Genomic DNA, 21,191 nt, shown 5'->3' on the forward strand with positions numbered 1-21,191 from the left:
AGGACCAGTGTTTTATGGTCCCAGTGGCTGCTCCCAGTCACCAGTGTAGCTGCCACATTCTGGATTAGTCCTAGTTTCTGAACTACATTGTTCTTAAGGCTTTGTATGTTTGCTTTGGTGCGGGGGGGGGGAGGTTGTTGTTGTTTGTTTGTTTTGCTTCAAAAAGTCAGAAGGAGTCTTGATTTAATGGTGAAGAAAACATGGATTGAGAAACACAGTTTGGGAGCATGCCCTTGTTAATGCCCATGTGAAACTATGATTTTAAAAATACTTTACAAGCTCTCTTCCTTCTTCTTTTCCAGGTTATGCTACAATTAGAAAAGAAACTCTTTGACTATTTTAATCAAGATGTTTTTAGAGATAACAATGGCACTGCGGTGAGTTTCCAGCTGTACAATTGCATTTTATAAATGTAACGCTCTGCTCTTGAACCCTGGATGCTCCAAGGAATATGATTATGCATAGCATGGAAAACATTAATGTCTCTGACATGAGTTTATTTTATTTGTTGGTTTTTTATTTTCACATTTCTAGGAAATAAGCTCACCTTTTAAAATTCATTTCAAAGACAAGCAAGCTAAACAGTTTCAAATGAGTAAAATTACATGAGCAAAACCACCACACTTTCCCAAGTTCACATGGGAAACTTGAGTTCTGATTACTTTTTTAAAAACCGAATTATGGGTTTCCTTATGTTTTAAACTCAGGTACAAGCAACAAATCACAACTTACCTTGTCATGTTTGTAGAGTTTGTGTTCCTAAGGTTCTAAGCTTTTCTCCCCTAAAATGCTGGATCTTTTTTCAGGTTGCCGCTGAGTATTTCAAAGCAACAGTTGCCAAATTTTAAGCACCTTTTCTTTTTAGATTTGACAAATTTTGTACATAGGTTACTTGTTCCAGGAACAGCTGATGTGGTGAGGGGGGGGGGTGCTGCAGAGGCACTCGTGCAACCCCCACCTCACTGCCACCCTTGCCCACCCACTGTCCAGGTAAGCCACTGTTTCCCAAACTTTAAGTCTCCAGCTGGACTACAACTCCCATCACCCCTGACCCCTGGTCCTGCTAGCTAGGGATAATGGGAGTTGTAGTCCAACCACAGCTGGGGACCCAAATTTGAGAAACACTGAAGTAAGCAGTAGCCTTGCCAGTGTTAGGAAGGCAGCTCCCTGGCTGTTCTTGCTGTACATTCATTCTCGGAGATAGTTTGAATGTGTTACTGAATCCTAGGCTAGCACCACAAAGGGCAACCTCAGTATCTCACACGCCTTCCTCTGGCATAGCTATGTGGGGGAGCATGGAAGCTTTTTCTTCCCTTTTCAGTCAATCATAATCCCAACCCAACAAACTCTGGTTAGTTTTCACTGTGGTTTGTTGAAATGAGACCATCTTCAACCATGGTTTATGAAGCTGTGGCAACAAACCACAGTTGAAAATTAATCATAGTTTAGGGTTTAGGAAATAAGTCCCATTGAGTTCAGTAGGACTTAACTCCCTGTTCAGTGGGTATGGGGCTGCAGATTTAGCTTGATTGTGCTCAAGGTTAAAGCTCTGAATTCCTTTGAGAGTAAGTACTAGGACTCAAATATATATTGGCCATTTTGAAGGAAAATTCATGATGCAACAAATGGTTAAAAATATTTAATTCTGTTCTACACACAAACACACAGGCTCATCAAGCTTCATATATGTTTACTATCTTCATTTCGTCTCTCATTTGACATTGTGTTAAAGGTAGCATGAAGCAGAATGTTTTCATTAGTGTAACAGAATCATAGCCTGTTCCTACTTGGGGGGAAAACCTATTATTATCAGAAACCATAGGAGAATCAAAGAACAGTGACACCTTGAAAAGGTTTTTCACATTTGCAGATCTTTCTTGTTGCGTTTGTGGCCCCCAACACCGGCGGGTGTAAATTAACAATGCTTATTGTAAGCCACAAACCTCAATAGTATTGATGTTTGCAGCAATAAATCTGACTAATAAGGAGATCTACTGCACAAACTAATTTCTTGGAATATCAAGGACTGCTAGGGATGTTCATTTATTTCATTTTTTTATCAATATGAAGACAGGGATACCTTTTACCACGTAGGAATGCAATCCTCCTTGTCAATTCCCATTTCTTTATACAGTGGTACCTTGGTTTTCAAACAGAATGTGTTCTGGGAGTCCATTTGACTCCCAGAACTGTTCAAAAATTGAAGCGTAGCTTCCGATTGGTTGCAGGAGCATCCTGCAGCCAATCGGAAGCCACGCCGGACATCCAGCTTCTGAAAATAATTCGAAAACCGGAACATGCACTTCTGGGTTTCGATCGTTTGGGAGCCAAGGTGTTCGCTTTCCAAGGTACGACTGTACAGTAATATCATACCAAAGGATTTCTGTTTTATCTTTGCATATATTAATACATATCCCATTCCTATCTTGTTCTTACACTGATTGAATCAGGGCTCCTTCAGTCTTCAAGCATGAATGACTATTGTACACATTTTGGAGCTATATACTGGGCTTTGTTGGTGCTGTGGTTCAGTCCAGCATTGGTTTTGAAGGTAGTGAAAGTGCAGATTCACTGGGGTAACTACACAGCAATTGGGGGGAGGGGTTCCCAAATCAGAAGGTGGTTCTTCGAAGCAGATTGAGCCCCATCAACACTTTATATATCTAGAAATAGTGCAGTAGCTCCTTGCATTGCTCCTCTGAAATTGCTCCAGCTGGAATTGACCTGAGCTTCTTTAGAATACCGTACAGGATGCATATATGTTGTGCAATGGATGTGTATTCCATGTGATGGCATATGTCAGCTTTCATCATCGGTTTTGAACTACAGTTCCCATCATCCCTGACCAGCTGGACCTGATGGGAGCTGTAGACCAAAGGGCATCAGGCTGGGGAAGACCAGTGTATGCTGTGGGTACCATATATCTCTGAAGGGAAACTTCTTTGCTAGTCCAGTTTCCTCCCCCAATCCATTTTTGAAAAGCCTGGCTACATGAGCTGTTTATTATTTTGGGGCGTATTGAATCCCATTCCTCACCACTGCACACTTGATGGTTTATTTCAGGACGATGCAGATGATCCTTGAGATGTTTGACTTCATCTCCCATCACCCCAGCCAGCTTGGCCAATCGACAGGGGTGATAGGAACTGCAGTCGAGCAACATCTGAGGGCCACAGGCTTGTCACCCTTGATGTGCAGGAAATGATAGAAATAGCAAGATACGGCCTGGAGGAAATGCCCAGTCTTTTAAATGTACTTTCACCTCCAGTGTGTTACACCTTTGGCCTTTTACCCTACCTGTTCAGGCATGTGCACATCTGTCACTGAAGGATGATAGGCAAGCAGAGAGCTGAAGCAACATACTAGCCTCTGAAGTGCCCCCTGCCATGGAGCTCTTAACATTCTACCTATTTAGAAGTCGACAGTCGTATCTGGAGATGAGGAACCTGCTAGTGTGATCTCCCCATTATGGGTGAGGAGATGCATAAGGGCACAGTTCTAGGACAGTGGACTGTGAGTGCCGAGGGACTCGTAGACCTTGAGTTTATAGTCCCTGCTAAATATATGAGTATATAAAAAGTAATGGGCATTGGCCGTCTGCTTATACAGATAATTCCCTCTGCATGGAAGGTATGGGGAATTCATGGGCATTATGTAAAAGCTATACTTCAGCGCATAATTTTCAACATAGTGCTATCTCACTGGAAATACTAGCAGCCATAAATAAACAATGAAAAAATCCCAGCTTTCCTCTTTTGATGTATCATATGTGTGTTTCAGTTTATTTTTTAAAGCAACTCGAAAGATTATAATTATATTTGTGCAGTATTTCAGTACCATTTTTTAAAAAAAGAAAAGGGGGTGGATGGTGCTAAAGATGATCATTCCTGTTTATGGCAGTTCTTGGCATTCCAGCAGCATTCTGAGCCTCGGTTAATTTCCCATGCATGTCTCTTCTCACGTTTGCTTGCAAAGACACAGGCAGGCAGGCAGGCCACTTTAGAACATTATATTTCAAAATCTGTTGCTGTTTCATTTACGCACCGGGAAGCAGGAAATCTTCCAGATCAAGAATGGAAGAAAAAGATAAATGATATAATGAGCCATTGGAGATAATCTAATCTTCATGGTCTAGTTAAACACGCAGCACCATGATCACTAAAAACAAACTACCTATCTAAAAGGATAAATGTCCCTGGGCCAAATTCAACCCAAAAAATCCATCGCATCCTTCATCACCCACCAGCCTTGTACCAGCCTGACAGAAATTTAATTCAAGCTGGCTCCTGAAAATAATTATTGTATTTTAAGAGTAGTAATCATTGGTCGGGACATGATTGAATGTGTCCATGCCTATTGACTTTTTCTATGATTTATAGCTTTGTTTAGTCGATATTCCCATCGAAATTGTATAATTAATTATAAGTGGGGCTGTCAGGTCTGCAGGATGGAGTGCCCTGATGAGTATTTGGGAAGATTAAATTTTCCTTAGCTATACCGACGCAAGGCTTGGGAATTTTCACAGCAATATGGCTGTTGGATAGAGATGTTTTCTTATGTGTATAGCAACTGCTTGAGCTCAAGATCCATTGATTTTCTTCAGAGCCACCTTTTTTTTATCAGTGTGGTGTCTCTTCAGCAACAGTGGAATTTGTGCAGATGTGACAACACCTGACAAATATTTATTATCAACAGGCTACTTTATCATTGTCCATACACTGTTATCTCTTCTTTTTTTACATCGTAATCCAGAAGAAAAATTATTTTAAAAGGTGTAGAAATGGCTAGCGCGCTTGTGAAAAATCTGAAATACATGCAAATAACTAGTTCAACAAAAATACTGTACGATTTCTATTCAGAGCTGCATTTTCCTTAGAGCTGATCCTGTATTTTTCTTTTTCTTTTTTCTTCTCATGACAATAATGTGCTGCTGTTCACCAGCCTTTTAAGCCTATGGGGCCATTTGGATTTTTAATCAGATACCATTTTGCTAGCACTGTAGCCCTAATGCACTAACTTGGAAATTACTTTCATAGCTTTAGAAACTGGACTTTGTATAGATGAGACAACAACTGACAAATAATTCATTATCAGCAGGCTACCTTATCATTGCCCATACACTATTATCTCTTCTTTTTTTAACATCACATTCCAGAAGAAAAAATATTTTAAAAGAAATACTCTCTCAGAAACCAGTGGTGGGTGCCACCCTTTTCCAAAGCTTAATTCTTACGTGGGAGAAAAAGGTAACCCCCCTTAACAGCTCTTGGGCAAGGTGGCAGTGAGTGGGGAGGTCTTAGAGCCTTTTTAGGCAGCAGAGGATTACCTCAAAGGCACCATTGTGCTCATGGGCACCACGTTGGGAGGTTCTGCTATATAAACTTGCATAAGGATAAGTCTTGTTGAACTGAGTCGGACTTACTTCTGAATAGACATGCATAGGTTTACAATGTAAGACAAAAAGAAAACTACTTAGGGCCTCAGTAATTTAACAGTGCAATCTTTACTATACTTAGCAAAAGTAAGTCCTGCTTAATTCAGTGGGGTTTACTCCAAAGTAAGCAGGGTTAGGATTGCAGCCTCATACAAATTCCCCATGAAAACAAGCATTAAAACTGTGTTTGGAGTTAAATCGCTGGCTAACTGGTGAAATTTGTTGCCCCTCCAGAGTAATTCTACCTTGTATATAGCTCGTGTAAGCAAAAGAAACTGGGAAGAAATAGACGTAAACTGAGGCAAATTTATCCTTGGATTGTTATAGTATACGAGTTTCTAACACCCCTCTACAAAGAACACAGCTGAGATACATAGGTTTAGAAACTGCTCCTTTTAATTCTAAATTATAGCTTTATATATGCTATGACTGGGAACTGCACCCACCATGGGAAACAGGAAGTAGGTTATGTATCTAGGCTGCACTCCAGAGAGTTTGCTAGAACTGGAAAAGAGCAGAGTTTGATGCTTGTGGTCTCCAGAAGGATGTAACACCTGCATGCATCCATTTCCTCCAATGCAGATTGCACCAGGGCCTGATTCCCACAAGCGTATCCACACCTTTGAGATGATACGGGGAAATATTCTGCAGTTGTGGTCTGTGGTAGCCCTTTCACACATACAAGGCATCACCTTAAGTCCAATTCCAGCCCAGTTTTTGAAGTTCTACTGTGTCTGATCATTCTTATCAGCACAGAACTCAAACTATACAAATCTGTTATTGAGCTTTGCAAGCTAGGTGAGAAGAGATTTGTGCTCCTCCTTCTATCTGTTTGTAGTAACCGCCAAGTAAATGGTTCTTGCTTTTGTATTTGTTTTTTTAAAAAAGTTGTTTTTAAAATGAACTTTACCGCTGCCACAACACACTCACACACACAAACCAATTTTTCTTTTATGGTTTTTGTCTGTGGAACTGCGCATTAGGGCAATTGTGCAGCGTTTTAGTGAAATTGGACATGCCCACATGTGCAAAATGCATTCCAAAGTCCTGCTGAAATTCAACCAGGGTGTAACCAAAGATATGTTAGAATCTTGGAACAATTACAAAGCAGAACCGAAGTGGTATTTCACTGGGCATGACATGATTCACATCTTTAGCCCAGGAAAAATAAGCAAATGAAGTACAGTGCATTCTGCAACTGACATTCATTTAGAACACAGGGCGTGGATTTACAACAGGGGTGAGGAACCTCCAGTTTGTAAGCGTAATCTGCCTTGTCAGGCTTCCCCATTTAGAACGGTAGGCCAAGTTTTGAGCAAGCCATACCCACCTGTCCTACATTTGGCATTGAGCGCCAGGCAGTTAAAGACAGACCTTCGTCAAAAGGAGCTTTGCAGGCACCACCACTTGACACTGCCTGCAAAGCCCCGTTGCTCTGTGGTTCCCAAGCACCTAACACCCAACTGAGAAGCGCTGCACAAGGGACTTTTATTCCTCCTTCCAGTAGTTTCATCACCCTCTCTAGTAGCCTGAGAGAGTGCAGTCATGGCTTATTCCTGATATTAAATTTCCCTTATTTCCTATCTGAAAGTACGTCTGACAGTTTGACTGACTTTCTCATATGGGCCCATAATCCTTTCTAATCTTTGGCTTTAACTGTTGACCATATCTGGAACATGGTGTTTGATCTGCTTGCCGATCATTCAAGAGAAGAGTATGCTTCTGATCGTTGAGCGTTATTCTCGTCATTAGTTTTCTTAGCATTTGCTGTATCTACGCCTCTGTCTCCTGATTCATGTGGTACACCTATCAGTTCCGATTGCCCTTCTGTTTCGAGTGTGACTCTTTGAAATTTGCTTGGGAAAATATTGTCTGTTGGCACCAAAGAAGATGCAGGAGTCATAAAAATAAAGAGAATTGAACCCCACCCTGGGGTTGCTGTGGTGTCACAGGATGACCTGAGAGAAAAGTTCAGACAGAAAGGATTGGAAAGGTGGTCTAGAAGGGCTGAATTTCACATCCTACTTTGAAGGCATTTATAATTCTTGCTGGCTTCTTGGTAAAAACTGAGCTGAGTTCATTTCTAGCGAGCCAGTCAGTATACATGTATGTTGCTGGTTGGATGAGATAATATTATTATATGTGGAGGGCTGAATTTAGAATAAACTTGCATTCATATATTTTCAAGCTTCCCACTTTGGTTGACTCAATCCCAAACAAAAGACTGGATTCATATATATATTTTCTAGCAGATCCAAAATATTTTGATACATTTCATAAAAGAGATTTTCCCCTGAAGCATATATTCTGGTTAACAGCTGGACTTCGTTAAAGGGAACACTTCCAATTGCCCTTTGATTATGGAACTTTAATAAATTCATATAGAGAAGAAAAGGTATCTATAGTAAGGTGCAAAGCACTTCTGTTTACAAAGTGTATACATGTCTTTCCAAAATTTAAAATAATTTGGTATTCAGCTTTTCTTTCTTTTTTAAAGAGAATCTAGCAAGAATTTTTAAAGGGGAGGAAAACAAGTGGGAGAAATCTGATATATATTTTTTTAAAAAAAAATGCTTCAAAGTAAATCCCAAGAAGAACAGATGAGAGAGGAGATAAGATAGAGGTTTCCAATCAGCAAAAGACCTTTTACGAAGCTTTGATAAGCGTGTGTGTGAATGGGTGCACATGAAGGTTAAGGAAATGGCATCACTGAAAATGTATTAATCAATAGACAAGATATAGCACAATGCACTCTTCCCAATGGCCTTGGCTCTGACCCTTTTAAAGATAATGGGAATACTGCCCACTAAGAACTAGATTAGGGCGATCAAACGCATTTCATCAGGGTTTGACTTGAACCCTGATCCCAGAGGTGAAAAGGCAGAGGTTTATCCACTACGCCATCCAGCCCCTGTCCAGATAAAATCTTGAATATGATGTATAAGGGGTAAATTAAGACGAGAGAAAGGAACTGATAGCTCAGCATCACAGTTGCCTAGGATTTGGGGGAAAGGGTGAATGGGTGGTAAAATGCAAAGGAATATTAGAACAATCAGTGTGTTGGTCTCCTTAAAATGAGAACCGTTCTGCGAGGAGATTATAGCAAATAATTTAAAGAGGAATGCAGTGCTTGGAACCAGCATTTTTTTCAGAGGAATTCTGCTTTCTGTCTATGGCACAAAGTGTTGTGGACTATCGCACTGTGGCCACCCTTATTATACAATCTTGAATCCAGGGAAAACATGCATGGATGAGTCCCTAGATTATTTTGGAGCTCACATAATGCAGATAGTGGGAATGGAGGACTAAGCTACCCTCCTTGGCCAATAGCTCAACAGGTCAGAGTGCTATGCTGGTAAAGGTGAGGCTGTGGGTTTGAATCTTATGAAGAGAGGGCAGATGAAGGAATGCGGGTCCTCCTTCATACAATTGCTGTAGCTCAGTGCCATGCAACAGAAGCCATGTCTGATCATCAGCATCTCCTGGTAAGATCTAGGAACGGTCCTTGTCTGGAATGCTGAAAAGCTGCTACCAGGCAGTGTAGGCTAAGGAGGGAGGAATCTATTCCTGCAGATGTTGTGGGGCTATAGCTCCCATCATCTCTGACCATTAATCATGGTGGTTGAGGCTGCTGCCAATTGAGCCCAACAACATCTGGAGAGCTACAGGTTCCTCACCCTAGGTGCAAATAAATACTGAGTGGTACAGACCAATGGTCTGACTCGGTATAAGCTTCCTGTGTTCCTGGAACTTCTCCCACTGCTGGAGGAATCTCTGATAGTTTGGTGTCCCCTGTAGCATGCAAGTCTCCTTCCCCCGACTTCTGTTAATACATCCCATGTGTATTTTATAGTACTGACTAACTCACTCATACAAGCTCATATGGAGGCACTTATCTAGCTCTGTGACAGTTTGCTTTTGCTTTTATTTGAAAAAATATAAATAAATAACTAAATCCAATGACCAAACTAGCACCCGCGTTCAGAGAATAAGCCACAGGGCAGAGCATATCTCAAGGGCCTGAACCTCCACGCAGTTTGGTGGAAGCACAGGTAAAAGTCGGTGGTCAATTCTTCTTTATCATAAAGTGGAAGATTTAACTTGGGATATTTCTGCATCTTAATTTTTGTCATAAACTCATAGAATTGGAAGGGACCCCAAGGATCATGTAGTCCAGCTGCCTGCAATAGAGGAATTTTGAGACTTCTGTTTCCGCAACTTCAGATTTGATTGGTTCCCCCCTCTTCCTGTAGCTTTTATTTTTAACACTCAATTTATCTTTAGTTTGGGAAGTAAGAACAGGCTTGGCCAGTCAGTCTGTGAGCCCTGCCTTAACTAGTTTGCAGTGAGGACACAAAAGCAAAGGGTTGAGAGGACATAGAAGAGGATTTGAGAAGAACGTAGGTTGAACTTCTGTATCGTATCACATAATTTTCTGTAGTGAGTCCATAGGATCTAAATACAGAATGGACTCTATAGAAAATAATGTCGAGACAAGGAGATAGGATTTTTTCCAATGCCCTCTGCAACTCATAATGGATGCATTGGAGCTCCTTTCTAAACGCAACTTACCATGCTCAGGTTTTCCTTTAGTGATGCTAGCTGTCATTTGCTTGGGTGGTGTCACAAGGCACCAGTAGGAGTATGATGTATGGGGTGTGATGTAGAGATATAACACTGACTGGACTTAGAATAAACCTCAGGTTGTTCCTCCCTTCCTCGTGTTGAAGGTAGTGTCTGATATGCTGTGGTTATATGAATGCATAGCAAATCCACTAGAGTAGGGGCATTGAAATACTGGCACTAGAATGTACTAGATATGTACTAGAAATACACATTCACTAATATATTTGAATCACACAAGAATGACAAAAAGGGAATTCTTTGGTCCACGTTCCAGTGTTTTAAATCTCTTTGACTACTTTTTGTCAGATCTTCTCTTGTTGTTGTGGTGTTGAGTGTGTTTTTGTTCTTCCTGAAACTTCATTTCCCTTCCGCAGCTGGGAATTCTCTGGTGGTTGCTGCAGATAGATTTGATAAATGCTGCTAATATCACCTCCTGATCTAACAATGCTCTGACTTTGGTCTGTAGGTCTTGATGAGTAATTGCTGTTGTTCTACTCCAATGACTGAATTAAGTTGCCCCCTTATAAAAGGTTCATACTTCTGTGATTTTAGCCAAGGCAGCTTATACTAGCGTCCCTATGGACAGTGATTCCGCCCCCTGCCTCCCACTTTCAGGGTAGCTGTTTTGCTTTGAGCCTAAGCAAGCAATATTTACACATCTTATTTTAACTATTCAGACTGTGTTCTTTCTCCAGCTATTTGAAATGTCAGATTGTTAATTTCAAATGCAAATGTAATCATTGTGTACATTTATATTCTAGGCAAATACTCCGGTAGGTCCATAGCTTGTCCTTGGTTCATAAGAGTAGAAAGACTTTCAAGCAGCCCACGTTCCAGCCCTAAGATAGTTGTAACTTGTCGGCATGATAGGTGATGAAGGAAAGACTAGCTGGTGTGACTCCATATGACCAAGAACTATTGGGCTCTCAGCCCATGGATCTTTAACCTTTATTGTGCAAAGAGCTGCTGTTTTGGTACACTTCTACTTTATGGGCAACCGTTTTTTCTTACCATTGCAGAGAGATTAAAATTCAACTGCTGTGTTTTTCTTTCATGGCCATGATCCAGTGAAGCTGTGTGCATGTATGACAGAGAAATCTGCAAGCAGCCAAGGGCTGTTGTTTCTTTAAGTTTTCCTTGTAGCTGCTAAAGAGACAAGCTGGTTTTTTCTGTTTAAAACTGAGAAGTGGATTGCTTCTTCAACATGTTGTGGAAACATCTGTCTGTACATGTTTTTCTCCTGTTGTCATCATGGTCATGGAAGCCCTCTGTAAGCAGTGCACCAAGGACCACTGGTAATCATGGAACATAAAAGAACAACTACAAGTCCATTGCTCCAGTGGAACCTTAGGTACTCTTTGTAGAGAAGCTCTGTATCTCCTCCTTTAGGTTTTAAAGACAACTCCCACAAGTCAATCTGTGTTTCCAAATGCACACATGATTTGTCCCATGCAGTACATCCATCCTTCAAAGGCACTGAGGATGTGACACTAACCACTGTTGCTGTCTGTACAGTAGTTGCAAAGTTATGCCTTGGCACTGGGTGCAACAGGATGCACAATTCCATACACTAATGTGCCATCCCACCACGTCATAGAATTAAGACCACTGACCTTGAAACCTACACTCGTAGGGCTGTATCCAATTAATCCAGCGGTTCTCAACCTGTGGGTCCCAGATGTTGTTGGACTACAACTCCCATCATCCCTGAGCTCTGGCCTTGCTAGCTAGGGGTGATGGGAGTTGTAGTCCAACATCTGGGGACCCACAGGTTGAGAAAGGCTGAATTAATCTATATCAAGAGTAGACCCACTAAAACCAATGAACTTAACTTACTCACAGCTAACTCTTTATTGATTTCTGTGGATCAACTTTGGATGTGCCTTAGCCTGTCACAGTCCATAGGATTAACGTGTATTAGAACAGGGGTCAGCAAGGTTTATCTTGCCTGGGCCGGATCGCGTGTGCACCCGTGATTTCCAGCATCTGCACGTGTGCAGACGTGATTTCTGGCGCTGCAGAAGCGAGTCGCTGCGCTGCGCTGCACTGGTTTAGCGCAGCGCATGAGCTGGCAGCTCAGTTCAGGGGCTGGTGAAATGACCTCCGCGGGCTGCTTCCGGCCCATGGGCCTTAGGTTGCTGACCCCTGTATTAGAATGTGTACCCTGCTTCCTGTTTCCTGCATCACATGGGAGCTACATCACTAAGTTGCAATGCATTTGCTTAAGTTGTCCCAATGCCGCCGCCGCCTCCTTATTACGCTTGAAAGGGCTGTTTCTCAAGAATGGCATTACGAAGAGTAAACTAAACAGAACAATATATTGATTTTCACCTGCAAGCCATTTGCGATTTCTGTGAGGAAAATATTGCACAGTCCAGGGCCAAGTGGTGTGTGATGTATGAACTCATATTCCTGTGCTCAAAATTGCTATTTGTGGTGAGATAAAGCAGCTCCCCACCCCCACCCCCCATTGCAGCATAACACATAGCTGGCTTTTAAAAATGGTTTTACGGTACCTGTACATTAATAATAGCAGCCTAATGCTCTGGTTGCAAGGATTCAAGGGGTGGAACAGGAAGGCACCAGCCCTCCCATATTGCCCCCTCCCCCAAAAAAATGTTATTCAAAGGGATACTCTTTCTGAATGAGGAGTTACCCTATAGCCATCACAGCTGATAGCCATTGAGAGATTTGTTCTCTGCAAACTTGTCTAATCCCCTTTTGAAATTATCTAAGCCAGTGGTCGTCGTCACCGAAACTTGTGGCAGTGAATTCCATAAATGAATTAGGCATTGTCCAAGAAAGTCCTTCTTTTCTTTTTTTCTACTGCCAATCAATTCCTCAGGGTGGCTCATTTCTCAAATCTCATGAGTGGGAGGAAAAGGTAACTTTCCCCACACTGTGCGTGAGTTTGTTTTCTTATATATAAACCTCTGTCATGAGCGATAAAGAAAAAGATCAACCAAATTTTCAAACACATAACCTGCTAAATAATTTATAGTTCTTAGTGTTTGGAGGGGGGACCGCCTCCCCCCCCCCCGCAAACTAAATGCACACTTTCCTTGAACACAGTTGGTCTTGCTTGTGAGTAGACATGCATAGGGTTGTGCTGTTAGTTGTCTTTTCCCCCCCGAGTTAAAGCACTCAAAATAATTCAGCCTTCCCTCATAAATAATATGCTTCAACACAGTGAATATAAAAAACACAAAAATACATAACACAGCAACCATAAACGCACATACACACAAACAGTTTAAAAGGCCATGTTGTTGTTTAGTTGTTTAGTCGTGTCCGACTCTTGGTGACGCCATGGTCCAAAGCACGCCAGGCGCTCCTGTCTTCCACTGCCTCCCTCAGTTTGTTCAAACTCAGGTTGGTAGCTTCGAGAACATAGATTGTTTAATTATCCAAAGACCTGAGAGAAGAGGAGTGTTTTTGCCTGGCACCTAAAGATATGTAATGAAGGCACTAGACGAACCTCCTTGGGAAGAGCATTCTGCAAGTGGGCAGCCACTGCAGAAAAGGCCCGTTCTCATGTTACCACCTCCCGGACATCTCACGGAGATGACCTACGAAGAAACGCCTAGGATGATGGTTGCAGGTTCATATGGGGAGAAGCGGCCCTAGAGTTCTAAAGTACAGATGACTCCTGGCTTACTGAGAACAGGCACTGTGTGGCAAGAAGGAGTACACACAGTACTTAAAATATGGCCGTGGCATAAATTTCATACAGCCTCACGATGCTGTTCATTTTATGTTTGATCCCTTTCCTAACAACCCGAGACATGACATTTTAATTTGTCACCACCACCCCACGCTCGGCTGGCCTTTGGAGAGGGGTGTGTGGCTGAGCAGGAAGAGCAGCTCAATGAGAGTCCTAAGAGCCAGACAGATAGACTTTGGTCTCTGGGCCTGAGCGTTCCTCTCTCTGTACTAGAACTGCCCAAAATAATAACAGTAAGAATGCCTATCGTGTCCCTCCAGCAGCTGGCGCTTGCTTACAAAGCCCAGCATTGCAGCTGTAAGGATGTCCCCGCTCCTTAAAGAGTTGGGAGAGGCTACAGGAGGCTGCCAGCACAATTGTGTTCCTGTTATCTGTCATCTGTGTCACAACAATATCAATAGCTCCTCTGCAATACACAGCACATAACTAAGCAAGCAACCACCCACAGTACATAAAAATGTCAGAAATGTCTGCGGCTGTTACTGGGGAAAGAGCTGGGAGCGAAGTGTCTGAACCACCGTTAACCCTTATCTAGGCCCTGGCCTTTCTGTCAGATCCTGAATATTGTCATAACAAAACAAACTGGATGTACACACTGTAGATATTTTGAATTCATCTAGGAAGACAATGCAGCTATTTAGCTCCCCCCGGCCTCTGGAATTCTCAATGAGTATTCTTTACCATTGTGTTCTATGAAGCATTGTTTGCTTATTCTGTCTTTTGCATTTTTATATTTTACAAGCAGCCCTCCTTTCTCAAAATGTTCTTTTGTCTTGGCTTCTTAGATAAAAAAAATTTCTCACAGAAATGCTTAAAAACCGTCAGTTTGTAAACATACACTAAGCCATGTTTGCTCAGGAGTTCCAAAGAATTTAATGGGGTTTACTCCCAGGTAAGTGGGGTTAGGACTGCAGCCTAGTTTTTCTCTCCATCATAATTGTATTGAAAGGCAGTTTTGCACTATACTTCCATGAGGCTGTAGTCCTATACCCACTTGTCTCATTGAACCCAGTGAACTTACATCTGAGTAGACACAAACAGGATTTCACTCTTCGTTTCCATTAACAAAAGATGCATTGAATGTAGTAGCAAACAACTGCTAATAGATGCTATTCACATACATGTGAATATGTAAACACCATGTTAGCAGTTCACCAGTTCTATAGATGAACTGAATATTAAAATCCAGTGTTTGGTTGAAATGCACCCATTGGGCTTATGCAGTGCTCACAAACTGTTGGGACAAAATCAAGGCGGTATATGCAGGGCTTTGTCTACCAGCTCAAAGCATTTATCTATGTATTGAGTAGCACCTGCTCATCTACTGTACTATGGTTGAATGAATCACAAATCAAAACTTGCAGAATGAGTATCATATGCAAAGAAAGGGCTGTGAAATCAGAGGACTTGATGCAGATCTAAGACTTCTGGCTACTGTTGGTTCTGCTGCTCTGATGGGACTGCATGCTCTCTCTGTCTCCAGCACCTCTCCTCTCCTAAGAGTCTCCCTGCACTGCTAGCCTTAACTACAGTTTTGTACTACAGTGGTACCTCAGGTTACGAACTTAATTCCAGAGGTCCGTTCTTAACCCGAAACCATTCTTTCACTAATGGGGCCTCCCGCTGCCAACACTCCGCCAACGCACAATTTAAGTTCTTAATCCGAGGTACTACTTCCAGGTTAGCGGAGTTTGTAACCCGAAGTGTTGGTAACCCAAAGCGTTTGTAACCCAAGGTACCACTGTACAGCTGCACTAACATTAACCATGGTTAAAGCTAATGAGGGAAACACGGGAAACTTGTTTCAAACCTTAGTGAAGTGGAAACACTGGTTAAGGTTGTTGGGAGAAATTTGAGCCGGAGTGGGGGAGAAGAGTCCAGTCCCCACAGCTCACCCTAACTCTTACAATGGCTGGGTTTGCACATCACACTAAGTCCAAAGGTGGACATTATTTATTTCACACAATTTATATATTGCTCGATTGTAAGAAAGAAAGAAAGAAAGAAAGAAAGAAAGAAAGAAAGAAAGAAACCCTCAAAGCAGTCTACGAAAGGAATAAAACAAAATTATCAGCTATTTAGAACATTCACATAATCATTAAAATCAGTGATGAGCTGAAAAGAGAGTAAACATTCTACATATCTGAGTAAAGGTAAAGGTACCCCTGCCCGTACGGGCCAGTCTTGACAGACTCTAGGGTTGTGCGCCCATCTCACTCAAAGAGGCCAAGGGCCAGCGCTGTCCGAAGACACTTCCGGGTCACGTGGCCAGTGTGACATCGCTGCTCTGGCGAGCCAGAGCCGCACACGGAAACGCCGTTTACCTTCCCGCTAGTAAGCGGTCCCTATTTATCTACTTGCACCCGGGAGTGCTTTCGAACTGCTAGGTTGGCAGGCGCTGGGACCGAACAGCGGGAGCGCACCCCGCCGCGGGGATTCGAACCGCCGACCTTTCGATCGGCAAGCTCTAGGCACTGAGGCTTTAACCCACAGCGCCACCCGCGTCCCTTACCATATCTGAGTAGGCTTGCCTAAACAAAATTGTGCCAGAGACTTGTAGTGGATTTACTATTGGGGCCGCTTTGCGCCTCCCCAGTCATTTTGCTGCTGTGCCACCCTAAGGCATGGCATGGCTGAGCTATTTCCAGAGTAACCAAGAGCTGTAAACTAAGAACAAACCTTGGTATCGGCTTGGGGCTAGTCTGGGGAGAACTAAGCCAGGCTTCCTCAACCTCGGCCCTCCAGATGTTTTTGGCCTACAACTCCCATAATCCCTAGCTAGCAGGACCAGTGGTCAGGGATGCTGGGAATTGTAGTCTCAAAACATCTGGAGGGCCTAGGTTGAGGAAGCCTGAACTAAGCCATGAACCCAGGTTCAAACAAGGGAGGAGTAAAGCAGTTGCAATCTCCTCAGGAGCTTGAGGCTCGTGTCTCTGTGCTAATCCATGAGCTGGTGCATGTAAACCAGACCATTGTGTGATCATCTTCTAGAGTGACTTGTTTGTTTTATTCCAAAGTCCCATGATCAAAGTCCACGTGGCCTTTATGGCACCTCAGGGCCTAGACAACTCTTACACTGCTTTTGGATGTAGATTGCTTGCCTTAAAGTTCTCATAATTTGCATACATTTGCAATGAGGGTTGTTGTTTTTTTTAATATAAAGCATCTTAAACCACTTCTCTGTTTTTTTTCTCCTTGGCATGAGCTATGCAAGAAAGGAAGGAGTGGCATTTTATGCTCCTGTGGGCCCATATTCGTACACCGACAAAAATCCGCCTCGATAGGTGGTTGGTGGCACTGCAGAGATTGTAGACAAAATGGGTGGGCCACAGGGAGGGTAGCTAATCAGTTGTGCAGGTGGTTCAGGTATCTGCTTTTCACACAGATAATTAATGTGTACAAGTAGCTGCTAATTGCACATTTCAGGAATGATTTATGACAGAGCGGAGGGGAAAGAAGAACACAATCTAATTTCATTCGGAACCTCTGCCATTCATACAATGGTATCAGCACAGCTGTGAGTTGGGACATGATTAATGAACAGGGAGTAAACACACAGGCTCTATAAGGAGAGCTATTTTTGATGGTATGCTTGTCAAAACCGAAAGTGGCATTTACAGCAATGGATCGGTAGCACTATAGGTTCATTTGCACGTCGGACTCGACGCTGGTCTTGGTTCTTGGATGAAGATTATTATTTTTTTATGCCCATCAGGATAGTTCCTGTTTTGAAATATAGACTACTAGTATTGTGCTTTTATGAGGAGGGTGTTTGTTTTTTGGCTTTGGAGCACAATGTTAAGCTACACACTTCCTTTCTTTGTGGCAATCTGCAGGGGGAAAACTTTGTCCGGGGGTTCATACGCTTCTTTCGGTACATTAAAGCTGGCTTAATATCTGTCTCTAGTATTGTGTCTTCACTGCTGCCGCCTAGGAACACAACTCTATAAATAATCATGTGTTGTATCAAGTGATACATAAATAATATTGTGACTGCCTCAGAATAGCTGAATAGGAATACTGCTTGCTTTTGTGGTCAAATGGGGCTGTTCTGCATAGCCTTGTGGTTTGGTTTTATTTTGCAGGTAAATTTTAAGATGACAGTTTGGGTTCTTGTTTTTATGTTTTTGTCATAACTTCTTTTCTAGGCAGAAGAGTACAGCAGCTAATATTACCACCATATGAGCATATTTTGTTGAGTGGTTAGCATCTTAATTTGCTATATATTAATATTCTGAACAGCTAATTAGTTTTACCTCCAAAAAAGTAAAATTAGTGCTTCTTTAACAATGAGCTAATCTTTGAAAGGAGCAAATTCCCCAATGGTGTGCCCCTAGTATAATAGCAAAGTTGAACACTTTCTGAGCATTCATAAGAAATTCATATTGTGTGTTTTTAATGCTCATTGCTGTTTCTAATAATAATAATAATAATAATAATAATAATAATAATAATAATAATAATAGACCTGTTCACAATACTTTTAATCCAGCATCAAGTTTTCCTTTCTTCATTTATTTTGTTTTGAAATTTACATTTTTCATGACAATTCCCCAAAGCAGTGTATAATAAAATCACAAAACAGCTTCATAAAGCAAAACATTAACAATAGCTTGAAACCTATCGCGGTGTAAGTATTGCAGCTTAAAATGTACTCAGCAATTACCTTTTTTGAAGAAAACAAGGGTTTATTTGTTTACTTGTTTTAATTCTGGTTTCTTTTTTCCCCCATTAGCTTTTGGAATTTGACAAAGAGCTGTCAGTCTTTAAAGACAAATTATATGAACTGGACATTTCGTTTCCTCCCAGGTAAGATATGTATGCAAGTGGTTTATTTAATTAACATCCTAACTCTAAGCACACTTTGGAAATCTGGTAAGTGAGAACTAGAATGCCATTCATTGTAAAGTTTGTGTTGTTGGGAATGCAAAAGAAACTGTATCCAGTCCTGTAGTTTCAGTTTTCTCTGGATTAAGGCCAGAATGTTTTATATGGATACTGTTAATCGTCTAAAAGTCTTACAGCTCTCCTTTCTTTAAATTTGCTTACCAGCATGGATTTTCTCATGTTTATGTTCAACTGTTATAGAACTACAGGCGTGTGATTTTCCCCGAAATAAAGGTTTCTGCTATGATACCTACCTAAAGGGGGCAAAAATATCCTACATTGCACCAATCTTGAAGTGTGAACTGTGGAACTCTTGCAATGAAGTGAAAGTGTTTGGGGTAATTACTCTTGTCTAATGAGAATTCAGAGCCAATTGCACATTAATAGAGGATTTAATGTTAGGATTATAATTTTACTTCAGTTTTAGTTTAAGTAGTAATAGACTGGTAGTTCTTTAAGATTATAAAAGTAACAATGTACCCTTAAACACCTTGTGTTGAATATATCTCTGCCTATCAACATCCCCCCCTCCTTCCAAATTTTTCCTAACTTCCAAATAGAAGAGATTTTATCTGTAACTTGTTTTTGGAGAACAGCTAACTCAATTTCCATATAATAGATATTTTTGCAAGAGAACTTAGGCAATCCATTATTTGTATGAATGACAGGCTTATATTTTTAAGTGTTTTCTGTTATACGGTTGTTGTTGTTTTTAAAAATGATTTTCATTGTGGAGTAGTCAAAAACATAGGATTCATGTGCTGGTGCACACAAGAAACTATCTCTAAAGGCGTTAAGAGTGGTTATAATCATTAGTCAGCTAAGGGAAGCAACAAAAAGAAAGTTATCGCATTATGCGGATGAATTGTTATTAATAGCTCAAAGCATTTCAGCCCAAATGTGTTATTTTGGGGCCTTTGTATAAGAGATAGAAGATGTATGCCAAATAGCATTAGCTCTCATTGTATATTTAGGTGTATACTATCTACACAAAAGAGGACTTTGCTTTTCCTAAAGAACAGGTTTGATATTTCTTAAGTTAGCATGGCCTAACTTCCAGTAGTGAAAATGTGTACCTTAATAAATTTCACAAGGCTGTTTTCCATTTTGATAAGCTCAGTATTCATATACCCTCAGAGAAGTAGATTTAATACATGAGGGACAGCTTTAGGGGTATGAAACCCTTATACCTTTCACACTCATGATATGAGAAAGGCCTCTTCACTGGGCTTCTGCCCTCCACACACCGGAACTCCTGCCAGCCTCTCTCACGCAAAGCATAAACTTGTAGATGCACTCTCTGCTTCACATATGTCAAGGCTCTGATTCTTCTGCTCCTTCCCAGACCCCTGGTCCTTGTGATTTCCCCACCTCCACTTGCCCTGTATTAGCACCAAGCTAGGATTCTTGCCGCTCTGCGTGCCTTCAACCCTCCATTCTTCCCCTATGTTAGGGGCCCATTACTCAGTCCCTACCATACCAATCCCCAACATACACACCACTGCCAAGATTGGAGGCAGTAATGCTTCTGAATGCAGTTGCTGGAAACCTCAGGGGGGGACAGTGGTCTTGTGCTTGAGTCTCACAGGTGGGTTACCCACAGGCATCTGATTGGCCACTGTGAGAGCAGTATGATGGACTAGATGAGTCATTGGTCTGATCCAGCAGCCTCTTCCTATGTCCTTCCTTAGTTCTCATCATCTGCTTGTGGTGAAAAGGCACCCATAGAAATATCATTAAGAATAATGAAGTTGGAAGAAAGCAGGTACATGTTTTATCTCAAGAGACAAAAACAAATACCTGCTGTTTAGAAATAATACCGACTGAGGGATTTGCACCTTATTTTGTTTGTTTAAAGCTTCCCAACAGGAGAAGGTAAAAAAAGGTAAAGGACCCCTGGACAATGAAGTCCAGTCAGACTTGACTGTGGGGTGCGGCCCTCATCTCACTTCAGGCCGAGGGAGCTGGCATTTGTCTGCAGACAGCTTTCCAGATTATGTGGCCAGCATGACTAAACTGTTTCTGGTGCAATAGGACACAGTGACAAGTGCCAGAGCACACAGAAACACCATTTACCTTCCCGCCACAGCGGTACCTATTTATCTACTCGCGCTGGTATGCTTTCGAACTGCTAGGTTGGCAGAAGCTGGGACAGAGCAACAGGAGCTCACCCCGCCGCACAGATTCGAACCGCTGACCTTCCGATCGGCAAGCCCAAGAGGCTTAGTGCTTTAGACCACAGCGCCACCCGCTCCCTTGCAAATAGGAGAAGACTCACTCATCAGAAGCAAACTCCACTCCAGAGTTTGGGGGAGTTGGGAGGAAAAGTTGCATTAATCCTTTTTCTAAACAACAGGAAATAAAAGCAGGAACACAGAAATGGTAAATAGGTGAGAGGATATGGGGTGGTGTTTTGATGAGGACCACATTGAATGGACACTGCAAAAAGCTTGGGTGCATGAGTTCAGAATAATCCGTCATGTAGAGGCATCTTTGTCACCATAAGCTTTTTTGGAATTG

The 21,191-nt window shown here is 41.8% G+C and overlaps 1 protein-coding gene across 8 annotated transcripts in view; it reads left to right on the plus strand.

Annotated features, from left to right (window-relative positions):
* Nucleotides 1–21,191, plus strand: part of INPP5A (inositol polyphosphate-5-phosphatase A) — a 237,897-nt gene that overhangs the window by 193,043 nt on the left and 23,663 nt on the right. For all 8 annotated transcript variants that reach the window (XR_014512061.1, XR_014512062.1, XM_083443546.1 and 5 more), the window contains 2 exons: nt 303–377; nt 18,520–18,593. Coding sequence is in view for 6 of the 8 variants with exons in the window: in XM_083443546.1 (XP_083299672.1) it covers nt 303–377; nt 18,520–18,593 (149 nt within the window). In the remaining 2 variants the exon portion in view is untranslated. The remainder of the gene's footprint in view (nt 1–302; nt 378–18,519; nt 18,594–21,191) is intronic.

The sequence above is a fragment of the Podarcis tiliguerta genome (genome assembly GCF_965153285.1).
Source record: "Podarcis tiliguerta genome assembly, chromosome: 5".
NCBI lineage: Eukaryota > Metazoa > Chordata > Lepidosauria > Squamata > Lacertidae > Podarcis > Podarcis tiliguerta.